This window comes from Nilaparvata lugens, chromosome 1 (assembly GCF_014356525.2).
Source record: "Nilaparvata lugens isolate BPH chromosome 1, ASM1435652v1, whole genome shotgun sequence".
NCBI lineage: Eukaryota > Metazoa > Arthropoda > Insecta > Hemiptera > Delphacidae > Nilaparvata > Nilaparvata lugens.
In genome coordinates this window covers 29,168,236-29,185,609 of record NC_052504.1, presented here as the reverse complement: position 1 = coordinate 29,185,609, position 17,374 = coordinate 29,168,236, and the positions used below count along the sequence as shown (strand labels likewise).

General features: G+C 35.1%; 1 protein-coding gene across 2 annotated transcripts; it reads left to right on the top strand.

Annotated features, from left to right (window-relative positions):
• The first annotated feature begins 460 nt into the window (after positions 1–460).
• LOC120350588 (protein ANTAGONIST OF LIKE HETEROCHROMATIN PROTEIN 1-like) lies at positions 461–12,956 on the top strand. Of its 2 annotated transcripts, none has more exons than XR_005570917.1 (2): positions 461–3,323; positions 12,099–12,956. XR_005570917.1 is itself a non-coding variant. In XM_039424708.1 (2 exons), exons 1-2 carry the CDS (start codon positions 11,103–11,105, stop codon positions 12,834–12,836), a joined length of 831 nt encoding a protein of 276 aa, XP_039280642.1. In that variant the 5' UTR covers positions 9,208–11,102; the 3' UTR covers positions 12,837–12,956. The 2 variants fall into 2 exon arrangements, 1 of the variants encoding a protein (XP_039280642.1); XM_039424708.1 differs by lacking the exon at positions 461–3,323 and adding an exon at positions 9,208–11,195.
• Positions 12,957–17,374: the final 4,418 nt, after the last annotated feature.

Here is a 17,374-nt window from a genome sequence, read left to right as displayed (position 1 = left end):
TTTTCATAAATGTCATCACACTCTATTGAATACATGAAACTATCTGTATCTGACATTAAAACTTAAGATTCGTTTGGAAATATTTTTTAATATAGTTAAAATGGAAATCAAACATAACTGCTTTACTTTCCTCTAGAATTACCATTCCAACATAAATTGGTTTATTTAACAATATCTCAACTTTATTTAGAGTTACTCTAACAACATTTTCTCCAAATAAATACCAGTTTTTAGTTCTTGGTTTTGAAATGAGTTTGTGTAGTTTCTTTTCATTAGTTACAATTTTTAAATCAGAATGTTTTTTCACATTCATTAAATTTTGTCCATATATACTATTATTCATTAGTTTATAAAGATTACATTCAAAGTCATTACATGCATTTCTTCTTAATCGAGTATTCAAGTTTATAAATGGTTCCAACCATTTACATTGTAGAAATTTACTGGTATGAATTTTACTTTTTTCGTATTCAAATTACAAGTATTATGTGCAGCACCAATAAACTTTCCTGTTGAGTGAGAGTGATGTCTGACCCTATCAATGAAATCTATCGGTTTTGTACATAAACAACAAGATTTTTGTTGTAGATATGTCTTTTCATCTTCTGTAGTGAAATTCATATCAATAATAGTTTGCAATTTATTTTTCAATATAACACTATGTGTTTCTAATTCATCTATGAAATTATCAATCAATTTCTCAGATTCCTCCAAGCTATTAGCCCTAACAATTTTTGGACCACAATATATCTCTCCTTCTTCATCTATTATCAAATAACCATAACCACAAGGTTTGTGAATGTTATCAATAATCATGCATTCAAGATCTGCATATATAATGTATGGTATGGAACTTTGAGAGTGTAACTATAATTCGAGAATTTCAAAATCTCCCCTTCTTGTGGCATTCTAACTCTTTGACATTTATTCAATGAACATAATTTTAGATCTTTTTCTAAATTAGCAAGAGCATTTGTCGTTGTGAATCTATGTAAACAATAGGGACATATATCAACTTTTCCATGATGTTCTGTTTGATCAGACAACAATCTTGATAAATTCTTCACTAGAATATAATGCTGTTTTTTTAGGAAAAGAAGAGTTATTGTATGCTTCCTTCCTCTATTCTTTGATGTGAATATGGGATATATAATATCCTTCTCATCCTCATAACTCAACACATTAATACAAATATCTACATTCAAACTCTCAAATTTTGGAATGTCTTCTATTTTTAAAGGGAATTTCAAATTATCAACATTGACTAGGTGTGAATATTTTTGTAGGTCCTTTTATCTATTGTTCTTTTGATCTTCATTGAAGAATGATAGTACTGACCATAAGAATGATTTCTGATCATCATTGAGTATGTTGACAGTTGCTTTCTTATTAGCAAGTCTTTTTGGAGTTGGAATGTACAAACTAGCTGCATTTGCAAGAGTTAGTCTTGAAAGATTCCTTATATAAATGAAATGTTTATCCTCTAGCAAGATTAAATTTATTTTATGCAATCTACTTTGATATTCAGATACATGGAGTGGGGAGATAGTGTCACTCTCTTCTACATAATCATAAACATTTATACAAATATCTACATTCAAACTCAAATTTTCGTATGTCTTCTATTTTTAGAGGGAATTTCAAATTCTCAACATTGACTAGGTGTGAATATTTTTGTTGGTCTGTTACTCTATTGTTCTTTTGATCTTCATTGAAGAATGATAGTACTGACCTGTTTCATCTGAATCAAAGATCCGTTTTCCACATTCAAGTACATCTAAACACTGTTCTTCGGTACAATACATGAGCACATCTTCAAACCACTGTCTAATCATTTGTTCAGTCACACTGGCCCTTGATTTTGACAGTAGCTCACTATGAGACTTAATCACCTCTGGTTGAAGAAACAACTGCATCCACTTCTTTCCCGGCCGGTCATCTGTGAATGGATTCTGTCTTTTAGCAGCTTAAAGAACTTCTTGAACAGAATCTTTAACATCGTCAGGATTCATTGGAAATTCTAATTTTGCCTTATCAAGTATCCAATCTACCACTCTCTTCTCTTCTGTTGCCAAAAGCGTAGATTCTGGACCCATTCTCCAAATTATTGGCACCTTATCTTTCAGCTTGTTATGCAGCATGCCTTTGGGGATGCCATAACATTTCGAAGCTTGATTCAGCAATTCCTTCTTTCACCTTATTTCTTCCAGTGCAGTCAGAAGGGCGTCTGTATTGGAATCGCTTGTATGTTTTCTCCATTGTATAGCAACAATCTGAAACAACATATAAATAATTAAATGAATTTTCTTTTCTTGATTTTTATAGCACCTAGTTAAAGACTAATAAGCTATTCTATTTTGACTTAAATTGATAAGAATATTGTTTGTGAAGGTAAAACCCATTGGTTAAGCCTTCTATATTGGTCAAGGATTAAATAAAGATTATTTTTAGCATAAAATGATACAGTATTCTGCCTTTGCTCTTCCAATTGAACACTTTAGCACTAAACTAATTCGTGTGGCTTTCTGCGTTGTTGTCTTCTTACTCCATGCACATTGAGCAGCTGGATTGCTTCCACGTTCACATGTTGATCAAGTCACACTTCTCATGTTTTTCTGCAAATCTTTGGATTTGACTGATGACTGTCGCCACTCCCAGGTCGTGGTGGAGATCAGAGTTCCTGATGTACCAAGGAGCATCTACACAACTGAGTACTTTATTCTGGAAGCGCTGGATGATGTCGATATTGGATGGTCGGGTGCAGCCCCAGAGTTGAATTCCGTAGGTCCACACCGGCTTGAGAATCTGCTTATAGAGAAGCAATTTGTTATAATTTGACAACTTTGATGTCCTCCCAAGTAGCCAGTACATTTTCTTGAATTTTATGCCAAGTTGTTCTCTTTCCTTCTTCACATGCTCCTTCCACCTAAGCTTGGCATCCAGCGTCATGCCTAGATACTTGCAGTGTTGGAGTAGTGTACAATATTCTCATTGAGTGTTAAGGGGATATTTTGAACTCTTCTGTTTGTAAAGTTGACTTGAACTGATTTTGCTTCATTCAATTTTATAAGCCAGTGTTTTGTCCAAACATTGATTCTGTTGACTGCCACCTGCAATTTCCCTGTAGAAACTTCAACAGTTTCACAAACTGATAAAACTGCTGATTCATCAGCAAATGTTGCTACTGTTATGTTTTCAGGTTGAGGTATATCAGATGTGTATAGGAGGTACAAGAGGGGACCCAGCACACTTCCTTGAGGAACTCCAGCCCTGATTTCTCTGAGAGATGAAAAAGCATCATCTTGTTTTATCCTGAAATAACGGTATGAAGATATGATTTTACTATCAGACTGTATTCTGTTGGTAAGAACTGGTTCATTTTGAAAATGAATTAATCATAATATTTTCAATCACAGATCAAATTAATTACATGAGTAGAATATGGATGAGATTAGCCTAGGTCATGTGACTCTGTGAGCTGTTTACTAGCTCTAAATAATATATATAATTGTAATTCAACAAATATTTTATTCATAAAAAGTAATTTCAAAGGGCTTGATGTTCAAAAATTAATTAATAACTATACAAATAGAAGCTCAAGTAGTGTGTTCATTAACTGGTAATCTCAGAATGATGAAAAGCTTGAAAATCCAGTTAATGAACATCCATGGAATTAATGTTCATCTACTGGTCAGGAAAATCAACAGCATTTTCTGAGCTATATCAACACACTTTTATTTAGGTTCTTCTCACTGTATAAGAATGAACTAACAAAAACAGATTTGTTCTTAGCTCCAGTGAATGAACAGTGGTGTTCATGGAACAGTGGAAAACGAGATTTTCGGGATCTAGTGCATGAACACTTGAGTTTATAATATTAGGGCTAGGCTATAATGATCAATCTCATTGAAATATTAATAAGAAGCCACTTTTATTCATAAATCTCAAAAAACAAAGGCTTTTTTTTAGATAATTCGATAATAATACAGGGTGTGGCAGTCAATCCCGCATTTTTGAAATAGGTGTAAAAATTAAACTGAAGTAGATATCAAAATTATATTCATAAAATATTTTTCCACATTAAAAAGCATTTAAGAAACATTGAAAATAATCACTGTTTGAAAATAACATCAGCAAGATGGTGGCCTTCCCGAGTATGGCATTCGCGCAGGTGATTTGCGAAGCTGTTCATAACATCATGAAGCATAGGCTGAGGAATTCTCTCAATTTCTAGTCGGATTCTTGCCTTCAGTTCACCAACAGTATTAGGTCTGGTCACTCCAATACCTAAAGTTCTGTTTGTTCACATATCCTGATAAATCAAAATGCGCCTTGTCACTCATCTAGAGGTTGTGAACAAGCTCACCATTTTCTTCAATCATTTTCAAAAAATGGTTACAGAAAAGCAGTCGAGCATCAAAGTCATTTTCATTCAAAGCGTTAACCACTTGAATTTTGTAAGGATGGTGATGTAAATCTAACCTCAAAATTCTTCTGACAGTTCTGTCAGAAATTCCAAGTGCTGTACTCTGTCAATGCACTGATCTCTGAGGGCTTCTTCCCACAGCAATTTGAATGTGTTCAATATTCTCTGGAGTTCGAACTGATCTCGCAATGCCACCTCTTTTCCTTGTCGTTTCACCAATATTTTCAAAGTTTTTGACCCACAACTTGATTGAGTTTACCAAAGGCACTGGTCTACTGCGATTAATTTGAAAATGCGCTTGGAAATGATGCAGAGTGGCTACATAGCTTCCACTTTGATAAAAAGCTTTCACAGCAAACGAATGTTGTTGCTTAGTCCACGGCTCCATGTCTACTGATATGCTATGAATAGGAGAACAAAATGGTGACCTTGGCTGCTCGGTCCCCACCACTCCTACGCTCCTGCGCGCTATTTATAAATGCAGGATTGACTGCCGCACCCTGTACATGTTTGAAGAATGTTTTGTAATGGTCTCACCTTAGTATTGTTGTGGATGAATGCTGAATGCTGGAAACATGCTCTCGGAACAACACTCTGGCAAAAACTGATGATCAGCTGTGACTATAGAAGGATGAAAAATAAATCAAAAACATATGTTCGAATGGCGATCATTCACTGGTTAACCCTTCAATATGGAGTTTTTCTTAGCATTTGATGAAATATGATGGATTGGTCATTTACTCGGGGGTGTTCATTTATTGGTACATTCACCCTTATTTATTGGATCCTCTAGACCTCTTATCAGTAATCTTATCATAACTCTTTCTAGCCTTAGATTGGCCTGGCTTGCTAGCATCATCCTCAATCACTATTACATTTTCTGCACTTCTCTCAGCTTTCCTCACTAGATTCACTGTCTCATTCTCAGCTTTTTTCTTATTGGGCATGATGGCGCCCTGTGAAAATTTAAATATTATGTGTTCCAACTTATATATGACATCAGTCATTTAGCCAGTCCATCAGGAAGCCTATCATTTTCAGACTTCAATAGTTAAATCTCCTCCTTATGTCGTCCATGAGAATCTTAATTAAGGCATCAAATTGTTTGTTTTGTGTAGATCCATGATTTATCTCTTTACAAGTGTTGGAGTTTGGTTCATAGTTTGTAGATACACTTTCAGAATTATTCAGCAGTGCTGATTCATGCATTGCTTAATCATTTACTTGTGTCTTACATTTATTGCACAGCCATAGTTGTAAATCAGATGGATTCCTTGTCATCTGGTCATATTGTTCATCAGTAATACCAGCACAACCTGTATGGTACCATTTTGAATCGTCAAGTCACAGGCCACTGCCCTATCATTATCATGAACCAACTTTCTACAAGTATCACATAAGTAATTTCCTACATTACCCAATTCAGCATTTGTATTACCTCCAATATTCTTTGATGCATCTGAAACTAGCTCAATACATTTTTTCCCCATTTTGAAGTAGAAGATACTAAGGGCCGGTTTCCCAGCTCGGGATTTGGCTAAGTCCTATACTTAAAACAGCTGGAGTCAGAAAATTAGATTTCCAAAACAGGGTGTAGTTGCAGCTTTTATAATAGTAGTCACAGTTTTTATTTTTTCATTTCTATAATTTGAAATGTTTTTCCTTGATGAAATTAAACATTTCTAAATAACTCGAAATAGCTGAAACTTTACACTATTTTTTCTTTATTTTATCAAGTGTTTAATTCTCTATTTTTTTTTTTTTTTTGAAATTTAATTCAAACGTGACTATGACAATGACTGCGACTACGCCCCGTTTTGGAAAGCCAAATTTCTGACTCCAGCTGTTTAAAGTATAGGACTTAGCCAAATCCCAAGTTTGGAAAGGCCCTCAATCACTATAAGTTAATCACAGCCTGGTAGCACAGTAAGCAACATGCAGAAAGTTCACAATAAAATTCAAATTCAACTTGAAGAAACACAATAGGCTAAGCAACACGGTCGTAGTAAGTTCACAACAATGTATAAATCTAAGTAAAGATTCGATGTTCAGGATAAAGCCAATTGAAGAAGAATAGTAAAGTTAGTTAAAAAGTAATTCACGATATGGGAACTCTACCGTTGTCACTCAGAAGCAAAAAAACTAGCAAGACTACAAAATCAACCAATAAACGCAGCTATGCAATATTTTTCTCGGGAAAATGTCTATAATTCCGTTATAAGATGTTAACCCATCTTTGTACTCGAAAGGCCACTGTCAGTGGCCAGCTCTATTCCCAGCACACATGTTTATTAATGTGTTTGAGTTGTCCTCACAGATCGATGGACACTGTGAGTGCCCATGCTTTGATCTGTTGCCAGGTGGTAGTCATTATGCCTTCCAGCTTTCACTAGCTCGGAATTATTTTCTCCAATCAAGCTCAAAAACTGTCATTTCTCTTTCAGATTTGAAAAGAATGTTTTACACTGCAAAATGAATTCATAAAGTATATTTTATAGGAGAAATTTGAAGAGAATATTTTTTGGTCAGTATTGAGACATTTTTTTCCAAAAGATTCCTCAAATATGGAAAACAATCAACATTTCATGAAAGAGTTTATACTCTTTTTAGTATGTTTATTATAGTCTAATGAATTTTTAGTCAAAAAGTGAAAGATTATCGAATTTTTTATAAAAATGAGACCTTAACTCCATAGACTATCTGTTATAAAATATTTTATATTGCAATATAAGTCTGATATAAAACATACAATGTACACATTCTTCAGAAATATAGTGGGACATCTCCATGATTAGATGAAAAGTAAAGAGTACAAAATATTGTCAATTACTCAATAATCTTTTTCTTTTAATTATTTGTGGAATTGATTTTCTTTGTACTCTTTTATATTCACCTAATGATATAAAACATATCATATAAAATTTTATGGTAATGATTGGAATAAATATTCAAAATAATATTGGATGACTGATAGGCTAAATGATTTATTGGAAAATCTAATATAAAATGACTAAAAATCAGTTCTGACAGAAAAAAGTGCAGGTTTTCAGATTTTGTTAAATTCATAATTACTAAAAAAATGTTCAGGTTTTCAGATTTTTTTGGTGTGGTAATCTTCAAAACATTTTCCCATGCATAGAGCTGGCTTTACAGTACATGTCTTGCAGAAATAGTTTGTTCTTTTCCTAGTACCATTGACACTCCTATCACTACACACTGCACAATCATTGGATTTTTTTAAAGGATAAAAAACGTGAAGTTTTCCATTGAGCCTCTCTTCATCTTTATACTCTGTTGGCCTACCTCGTTTTCTGCAATTTCTAACATTTTCTACCAACTCTCTAATTAGCTGCTTTCTGAACTGTCTTTGTCTTATTTTACCTTGTCCTTCATTCATGTTGCACAACAAATAAGCATTCACTATTGATGTTTCAAGTAACCAGAAAAAAACTTTTCTGCAGCATTTCAGAGATTTCTTCATGAAAGCATAAGATGAAATATACTGGTCTGCTATGTCAACTCCCCCCATGGATTGGTTATACTTATAAACCACAACAGGTTTCTTCACTTCTTCAACAATACCTCCTTTAATCTTATGTCTCACAGTCTTAGTACTGTTATCATACAATGTGGTTAGCATTGTTACATCATTTGTATCTTTCCAAATCAAACAGTTGAACTTATCCGCTTTTCTGAATGATTTCATTTCTCCTTCCTTCAACTTTATTTTAGGAATTGCATTCACACTTCTCACTTGGTTTTTTCTAGCTGGCCCAACTTGTTCTGGCAATCCAAGTCGATTCCTCATTATTGTGCCTGTTAGATGGATTCCCATGTCGTGTAATGCAGATGCTAAGTCTAAATTTGTATAGTATCTGTCACGAAAAACATGTAGTCCCTCAATATTCATGTTTGACTCTTCAAGCTTATATTAACTAGATGTAATACCACCCTACTTGTAACACCCAGGTCTTGTCGTTCCATTCTGTCAGGTTCTGTTATAAGGTTCCAATGCACAAATGTATTCTGTCTTAGATTCGGAAAGCACAAAAATTGTTATACCCCACTTGATGGGTTTGTCCTTGTTGTAAACTTTGAATTGAATTTTTCCCTTGAAGCCTACTGTGCTCTCATCTACGCTCACTTTTTTATTTGGTACACAGTATTCCCTATATTTTTTATCTAAATACAATACTATGGTCAAGTGGGGTAATTGTAAACAAATTTGGCATGTTCCATAATTTGACCTTATATAAAAGACTTATTATTCAGCAAAGGTTGAATAATGTTGTGTCTTTAGGTAGTTTAATATTTACATTCCAAGTAACAATTGTAGGTTTTATTTTTATGGTGTTCAAACATTAAATATATATATATATATTATATATATATATATATATATATATATATTTATTTATTTATAATAGTCTGCATATTTACAATTACCCCAACGTTTTCGGGGTGATTGTGAACAAGTATTTTATATAATCTTACTTTTTTAAATTCATAAATAAGTGCAATATGTGTAAAAAAAGGTCTATTAACAGTATTATTAATAAAAAAAAGAAATTTACCATGTTTACGATTACCCCATTTTGAGGCAGAGTCTGGGGTAATTGGAAACATAAGTATAAGCATTAGACAATAACCAGGATGAAAACAATCAGAACACTTTTATGTTTCTGAATAATATTATTTGAAAAATAGGCCAAACATTCAAATCAAAAGTGAATTGCAATTAAAATATTTTATGTTAATTAGGCCAATTAACGCAAGTTGATCTGAAACCTGAAACAATGTTAGAGCTTCTCATTGTGGCTTGCCAAACTTCCCCCAACAAAGTTGAAAACTGAGCCTTGGTCAACCTCAAATTACCTTGTTTTTCCATCTGCATTTTTCCAAAACTAATAAGTTTTTTCTCCCAACAGGACTTTAGTGGGCCAAAAACACATTTATCAAGTGTTTGGATTTTATCTGTTAAATGACTTGGGAATTTGATAAGCTCTATTTTGTTGTCCATAGCTGCCTTGACAGTTTGGTAACTAATATGGCTTTTGTGCCCATCAAACAGCAATATGGCCTTTTGGTCTCTACAATTTTTTGCCACTCTCAGTTGGTTAACATGAGGACTGAGTGAGGCAATGAACCATTGATGGAAGTGCTCTTCTTCCATCCAACCATTTGAAGAAGCAGCATATAGGGTTCCTGGATAAGAATCCTCTGTGGGAATCCAACGTGGTTGAACAGCCAATCCTTTGGAGACAATGAAAGGGGGAAGATAATTTCCATCAGCAGAAACCGTTGCTAGCAATGTGGTGCTCTCCCTTCCAGAACCCCCTGACACTCTGACAAAAGGAGATCCTTTTTCCCCTATTGCTTTGATGCGCGATGGATCCATATTAAAACCACTCTCATCGCAGTTGAAGACAAAAGCAGCCTTTTCTTCATTTAAACCACAGTCATTAATAACTTTATTCAGTTCTGAATAGAAATCGTAAACAATGTCTGGTTTCCAAGCATTTTTTCTGCTGCTTTAAAGAAGTTCTGGTTTTTTCACTGACAGGGAAGGATGACGATGAAGAAATCCATAGTACCAGTCCTTACCTGGTCTACCATCTTTAAATGGAGTTTCCAAGTTATTTGCCTTGACAAACTCTGCTACAATATCAATTGTATCTTCCATATTGCATGGGAACCTCATGTGCGCTCTTGCTTTCAAACAATTTACTGTCAATCTCATCTTGACTGGATAATGTTGTCTGACGTCCAGCCCCCAGTTTGTCAATAGGTTCTTTCCTACCTTTTTATTCGATGGAAAATTACACTCCTTGGTACACCATACTTCTCTTCAGCTTGGGAAAAAGTACAGTTTTTATTCTCCACATCTCGCACAGCATGCAGTATATCTTCTTGTGAGTAAGCTGGACTCGGCCTCTTTCTCATGTATAATCTTGGCATCTGAAAATAAATAACATTGGTGTAAGTTTTTTGAGGTTCAAGCATTTAAGGAGAGGATAGAAACCTTGAACACAAAAAAAATATCAATTAGCTTCTGACACAGTGTTTGGTGAGATGTAGAGGTATTTACTCATAATAAAAATTAAAAAGCTAGTCACAGTATCACTAAAGCTGTGGATCCACCAAACTTGTGTGCGGAACATGGTGTGCGCGAACATTTCTTCACACAACAGTCGTTTTGAAAACATTTTATTAGACCGTGCTCCACCTACAGTAAAAGTAGCGCACATTTTGTGACAGACACAAGTGTGCAAAGAAAATGTGCAGCACATTTAATTCTGTGGAGCTTGCAGTTGCTAACAAATTTCGATTCAGTATCCACCATGTCGAGTCTGGAGGAGGATGTTTTAATTTGTTCTGCCGTTTGTATAGTTTTGGGTAATTTATTGAAAAAAATAGAGCAAAACCGCGAGTGTGGGTGCAGCCTTTCCTGAAAAATTGTGAGTCAACAAAAGAATTTGTTGAATTAAAAATTGATCCTTTGAGTGGCTTTAAAAATTTTACACAAATTTCTTGTCATGATTTTGAGTACCTTTAGGGAAAAATTGGACCAATTATTGCTAAAAGAGACACAAATTATAGACAATGTGTTTCAGAGCAATTGAGACTCACCATAACATTGAGATATCTAGCTACTGGTGATTCTTTCATAAGCTTGATGTATTTGTTTAAAGTGTCTAGACAACTGATATCTCATATTGTTTCCGAGGTGTGTTATGCTTTAATCTCTACATTGAAAGAAGTCATAAAGGTAAGTTTGTACAATTATCCAATAATTAAGATTTAAGGTGAGTGGTGGGGAGGGGGAATAACATGCATCCTACATTTTTCCCTGTGTGCTCTTCAAATTATATTATTAAATAAATATTTTATTGTAACAATATAATCATAATAATTATAAATATATTCAATATTAATTTTCATTTCGAATTTTTTGTTCAATCTTACTTTCGATAACGATATTAACTCCTGTGTGTGCAATATTTCTATTAACACCCACTACAACTTCACAATAAGTAACGTTTTGTGATGCATTTTATTACCTCTCGCCTCTAACACAATAAAATAAAAAATAAGTAATAAAAAATGTTGATTTATTATAAAAAAATTATACTACAAATTTTTACCACGAATCATCTACAGAATATTCCATACTTTGATGGTCCACCCTTGTATCATTTGGGTTAGCTGTCGAATATAACTCATTGGACCGTGAAGATGGAGAAATACTTGTCATGGTATGATGGCTCCCCGAATATGGTGATGGCATTGGTGTAGTATGATACTTTCCAATGCCAAGTATTGCATCATACAATAAGTTGTCAATATCTCTTTGCACTAGAAGTTTTATGCAATCATTTGGAATTTGCTGCAATTTAGCTGCGACACCAGTAGAAAAAACTTGTATCGCATCATTATTTGTATGGTCAAGTTTTTCTTGCATACCTTTCATGACTTCATAGGCTTCTGATACCATTGCATCGTTTTTATTGTGTAGTCGCTGTCTTTTAGCTGTAGAACACTTGATTGGTAGATTGATTGATTGTAGTGAGGTATCAACAGATTCCTTTGCCACTTGTTCATTTTCAGTAAACAGTTCTTCTCCACCTTGTTGTTGCATTTCAGTTAACTGAAAATAAAAAAATTGTTTCAGTTACCTAATACAAAAGATGAATGGATGGAGGTGGAACGTGGATTCAATGATTTATGGAATTTTCCTAACTGCCTGGGCGCAATAGATGGAAAACATGTTGTCATCCAAGCACCGAGAAATAGTGGAAGTGACTTTTTCAATCACAAATCGCAGTTCAGTATTGTACTTTTTGCATTAGTTGACACCAAATATTCTTTTATGTATGTGGATGTAGGATGCAAAGGAAGAATTTCAGATGGGGGTATTTTTAGTAATAGCACTTTGTATAATAAACTGCGACAGGAACAATTAAATTTACCACCTCCTTGTAATTTACCAGGGAGAAATAAACCAATGCCCCACGTGATTCTGGCCGACGATGCTTTTGCATTAGACATAAATGTGATGAAACCTTATGCTGGAAAACACAACTTGGGAAGTAAAGAAAGAGTTTTCAACTATCGTCTAAGCAGAGCGAGGAGAATAGTTGAAAATGTTTTTGGAATGATGTCCTCCATATTTCGAGTTTTAAGAAAACCTATGTTACTGGATAATGAAAAAGCTCAAATTATAACGTTGACATGTGTTCATCTACATAATTTTCTGATAAAGTCGCGAACGTCATCTACACTGTACTGTCCGAATGGTTTGTTTGATAACGAAAATCTGAATACACGTGAAACCAATCCAGGATCATGGAGATTAGATAACACCCAAATGGGAAATTTATATTCATTACCACAAATGATTAAGAAGTGATGCTAAAGAAATCAGGGAAGAATTTGCAAACTATTTTAAATCAGATGTCATGCTGTCATGGCAAGAAACTGTTGCGTAATCCAACAAAAGTGTACTTGTACTTAATGTTTAAAGTAGCAGACATTGCAGACATTAATGTCATTCAAACATTGTATGTCAACAAATTAATTTCTTAATACTAAATCATAATAATAATAAATTTATGTGATGTCAATTTTGTATTATTCATACAAGAAAATGTAGCTCACCTGATCATTTATGTCGTCTAGTGTGTTTATGCTTTCATTGGGCTCATCTCTGTCGTTTAAAAATTCCAAGTGTTGAAATCCGAACCACTTTGGGATGTACACTTCAGAAGCTGCAGAACCCATACGTTTTGAAGCTTAATTTTTTTGTTTCTCCCATTGAAACTGTGCCAATATTATCTTCCATTTCTGCAGAACCTCTATTGTGTCACACTTGAAAATTTCACTAATCTTATTCTTTGTGTCATGTTTTTTATTTCTATTTTTATAGTCCACATGACACACATCCCACATGACTGGCCTCATCTCTATTTCATTAATGAAACTGATAATTTTTTCATTTGTCCATTCCATTTTTTAAAGAGGAATATCACAATATAGAAAAGTAAAAATTGAACGGTCAGGCAGAAACACAGGTTACGCACAAAATGTTTTCGCTCCGGTAGCAGAAGCTAAAATGAAGTGCGCAACAATGTTGACAAACACGATGTTCTCCCACCATCAAGACAAGTGCTGCACAAATTGTACGCGCACAGCCAGGCAGAGTGCGCGAACATTGTGCGTGTTTGTAGTACCATGCTACACCAGAGAGACATTTTTGTGCAGCACTGTGCACCACACTGCTGTGCACTGTGCTGCACTGCGGTGGATCTGCACCTTAAGTATCACCTGGTGAGAGTGTTTGCTTTGTGATTGTGGGGTCAAGTCACAAACACAGTGGTTTGATCTTGGATGGGTGACCAGTATTAGGCCAAGTACACATTGGCAAGGTGGAACCCACCTGTAAGGGTCTCCCCACTATTAAAAGCCATAAGCATATTTTTTTCATATCACAAAAGTTTAATTAGCAGGTTTTTACATGCAAATTAATGTGTTTACAATTACCCCAAAAATGCATTCCCAATTACCCCACCAGCTAAATGTGTGGGGTAAATGGAAATGGGGTTGTAAAACTTATATCAATATAAAATATAGTTCATATTCCTTACCTTGGAAGTATCAGCTGCTGCTCAATGATAGGCTTTCGAACGAAAACAATGTTAATCTTCTGATACTGCTAGGGTAAACCAGGGGAATGGCGACACCTTAAGGAATTTTCATTTTTTTTTCTTTATACGAACAACAATGGAATGCACACTGTAATCGAATTGTACCTGAACATATAGACTATGTATTATGCATATGTGCTCCCATACAAAGTTGTAAATTTTGAGTTAATATCATTTTGAAAAAAATCAACCATCTGTCGGTATTGCCCCATGAACCTGGGTAATTCCGACATATGATTGGGGTAATGCCAACATTAGTTGTAACTGGTAAAGGTTATAGAATAATTTATTCCTTTTAATGCTATGATAATGTTTTATTAATAATCAAAGTAAATAAAAGATACTTAGTGAGTGAAAGCAAATTTTGACCAAAAATAGAATAACTAACTGTGTTTAGAATTTTCATAAAAAGAGTTCCAACTGATATTGGTATTTCAAGCTGCACAAAAGTCACATTTATAGTTATCAGCTGAGTCAAATCCACTGCACTCAGCATGTGCCCAATTTCCACAACCGACACACCTGTACCACATTTCTGTTCTAGTGCCAAGCTCTCCACACACCAAACAAAATTCAGTGTCTTTTCTACATAAATCAATGGCATCATCCATTTCATCATCATCACACAGTTCTGACTCATCAATCTCTTCTTCAGATGAAGTTTCTTCAAATGATATTTGTCTTCTACATGTTTTCTTTATTTTGTTTATTTTTCTTTTCATTTTTGGTTGTCTTGATTTTGTTCCACATTGACCTGCTACAACTTTCTTCACTTTTTCCTTCTTGATTTGTTTCAGTTTTTCTTTTACACACACTTTGGGGTTTGCAACTAGCTTTTCAAGTTTTATTTTAGCTTTATATTCCTTCACTTCTTTCTTCTTTTTCCCTTCTTGTAGAACAGCTTTCATGGGAGTGCCAGTGACAATAGTTGAGTGCTCTTTCGGACAACCTTTAGTTTGGGCTTGATTGGTTTTTGTACTTGGGACTACAGGGGAAATCTCCATTAGTTTTTTCTTGAATTTGAGGTGTTCAACGCTTGGCCTTTTTTTTGCCTGCTTCTGTGGGAAATGTGGAGCAGTTGATGATGAAGATGTACCAGCCACAGGATGTTGATGAATGTCAGGTGAGTTCAAACTTGGATTCGCAGTTTTTGTTGTAGTCGAAATTTCAGGAGTTGTAGGTGCATCAGGTCTAGTCTCAGCTGCTTCAACATTGTTGTCATCTTCATTCACAGGTTCTGTGTCGATTACAATTTGAGGCAGACATTCAGTTTCTGGAATAAAATCAACTTCGCCGAATTTCTCTGGATTGTAAGGGAAAATTCCAGCAGCTTTGAAACCGGAAACTCCTTTGTCCATTGTAGCAACTTTGACATATGCTTCATTGAAAATAGAAGCAATATCATAGACATCAATCTTCTGGAAACGGTTGGACCTCAAAAATCTGTCACATTGATTATTAAAGGATTTTTTCAATGGCCCAAAAAAGCCAAGTCCAGAGGCTGAAGCCTGTGTGAAGAGTGTGGTGGAATTGATACAATATGAATGTGGTTTTCTTTGCTGAGGTTGTAGTTTCAAGAGTGATATGACTGCTGTGGTTGTCCATAATCAATAATATTGGTTCATCTTGAGTAGGTTTTGTTACATTGATGAAGTGCTTCAGCCAATCCAGAAAGAGTTCTTCATTTGACCATCCATTGGGGGAACATTTATAAACTGCTCCAGCTGGACCACCCCTCTCTAACTGGGGAGACATTCGTTTCCTTGGGAATATGAAAAGTGGTGGTATGTATGATCCAGAAGCACTAAAAGCACAAATAACAGTAATGTCTCGACCTCATTCCCAACTTGTTGCAGAGCCAACTTGATGTTGACCTTTTGGAGCTAATATTCTACCAGGTTTCTGAACAGTCGATATTCCAGTTTCATCCATGTTGAAAATTCTTGTGGCAGGGAAATGATTTTTTTCAAAAACAGTATTCAGGTTTTTAAAAAATAACTCCACTTCCTCTTTGTTGAAAGCAAGGATTCGGTTGATACTGGTTGCTGAGGGTTTTCTTAAACTCAAACTTGGGTTTCTGGTGCGGAATCCTTTGAGCCAATCTTCTCCAGCCATTTTCGTTTCCTTGTTGAAATTGTGGTTCAGATTCAAAGATTCAGCAAGTTCAAATGCTAATCTCCTTAACTCTACTAAAGTTATTCCCTAAAATATGTTGGCCAATTGTTTAACATGGTGAACTAGTTCTGCCTCTTGCTCAGGTGTGAAAATAGATTTTCTACCTAACGATGGATTTGCTGTTGAACCCGATTTAAGACAATCATGCAGGGTTATACGTGGTATGTTCAGTTCAGCAGCAACACTTTTGACCGAACGTCCATTTTGAACTAACTGGAACGCTTTTTTCATTGTGTTTTCATCCCACGACGCCTTATTAGTTGTTCTTTTTCTAGAACGCACCATCTACAAATAAATAAACAACATTGTGTTAGCCAATCCCATTTTAGAAAAGAACTGGGGAATTACCGACATGTCGGCATTCCCCAGGTAGAGGGTGTTGGCATTACCCCAAGAGGACAAGATGGCGTCAGAGCTGGTTGTGAGGCAAGCCTCTTCATCAAATTGAACAAACAATCACACTAAACTATTTGCTAAAAACCATGCTTTCTACTGGTAACAATCTTATTAACTATTGATAACTTGAAGTGATAAATACCTTTTAAGATGGGATAGCAGGATATTACATCAAAAGTTGCAGAAAAATGTGAAATACAATAGCAGCACATGTACTCAGTTTTCTCGACACCAACTGACTGAGCATTAGTTACAGTGCCTTCCGCTAGACTCTAGCACTAGCGCTCTTCTGGTATTACCTCAAACTTGTCTAGAAATTGATGTGTCGGTATTACCCAGGGTGTCGCCATTCCCCTGGTTTACCCTACTATGAATCTTAAAGTGAACTGTAGGTAAAAAGTTGAGAGGTGAAATCTAACCTATAAACTCAAGAGCAAGTCACAAGTTGAATGGAAGTTTTGGAGGGAAGATCAGCATAAGCTGCAACATCATTGTTACCAACCTATTGGCTTTCAGAAGAAAAATATACCTATCATTTACATTTACCCCGAATTTACAATTACCCCACTTGACACTACATTATGCACTTTCCCTGAACGAGTCAATACTCCAGAAGGGGGTCAGTTGGTGGTGGCCCGACATGCAAGTTCCAAAAAATCTGCAGAAACCTTTC

Excerpts from the sequence above, each read along its gene's own strand:
- LOC120350588 (XM_039424708.1), top strand. The coding sequence starts at position 11,103 with ATGTATTTGTTTAAAGTGTCTAGACAACTGATATCTCATATTGTTTCC. Across the intron at positions 11,196-12,098 it reads CATTGAAAGAAGTCATAAAG|TTACCTAATACAAAAGATGA; the intron begins GTAAGTTTGTAC and ends AAATTGTTTCAG.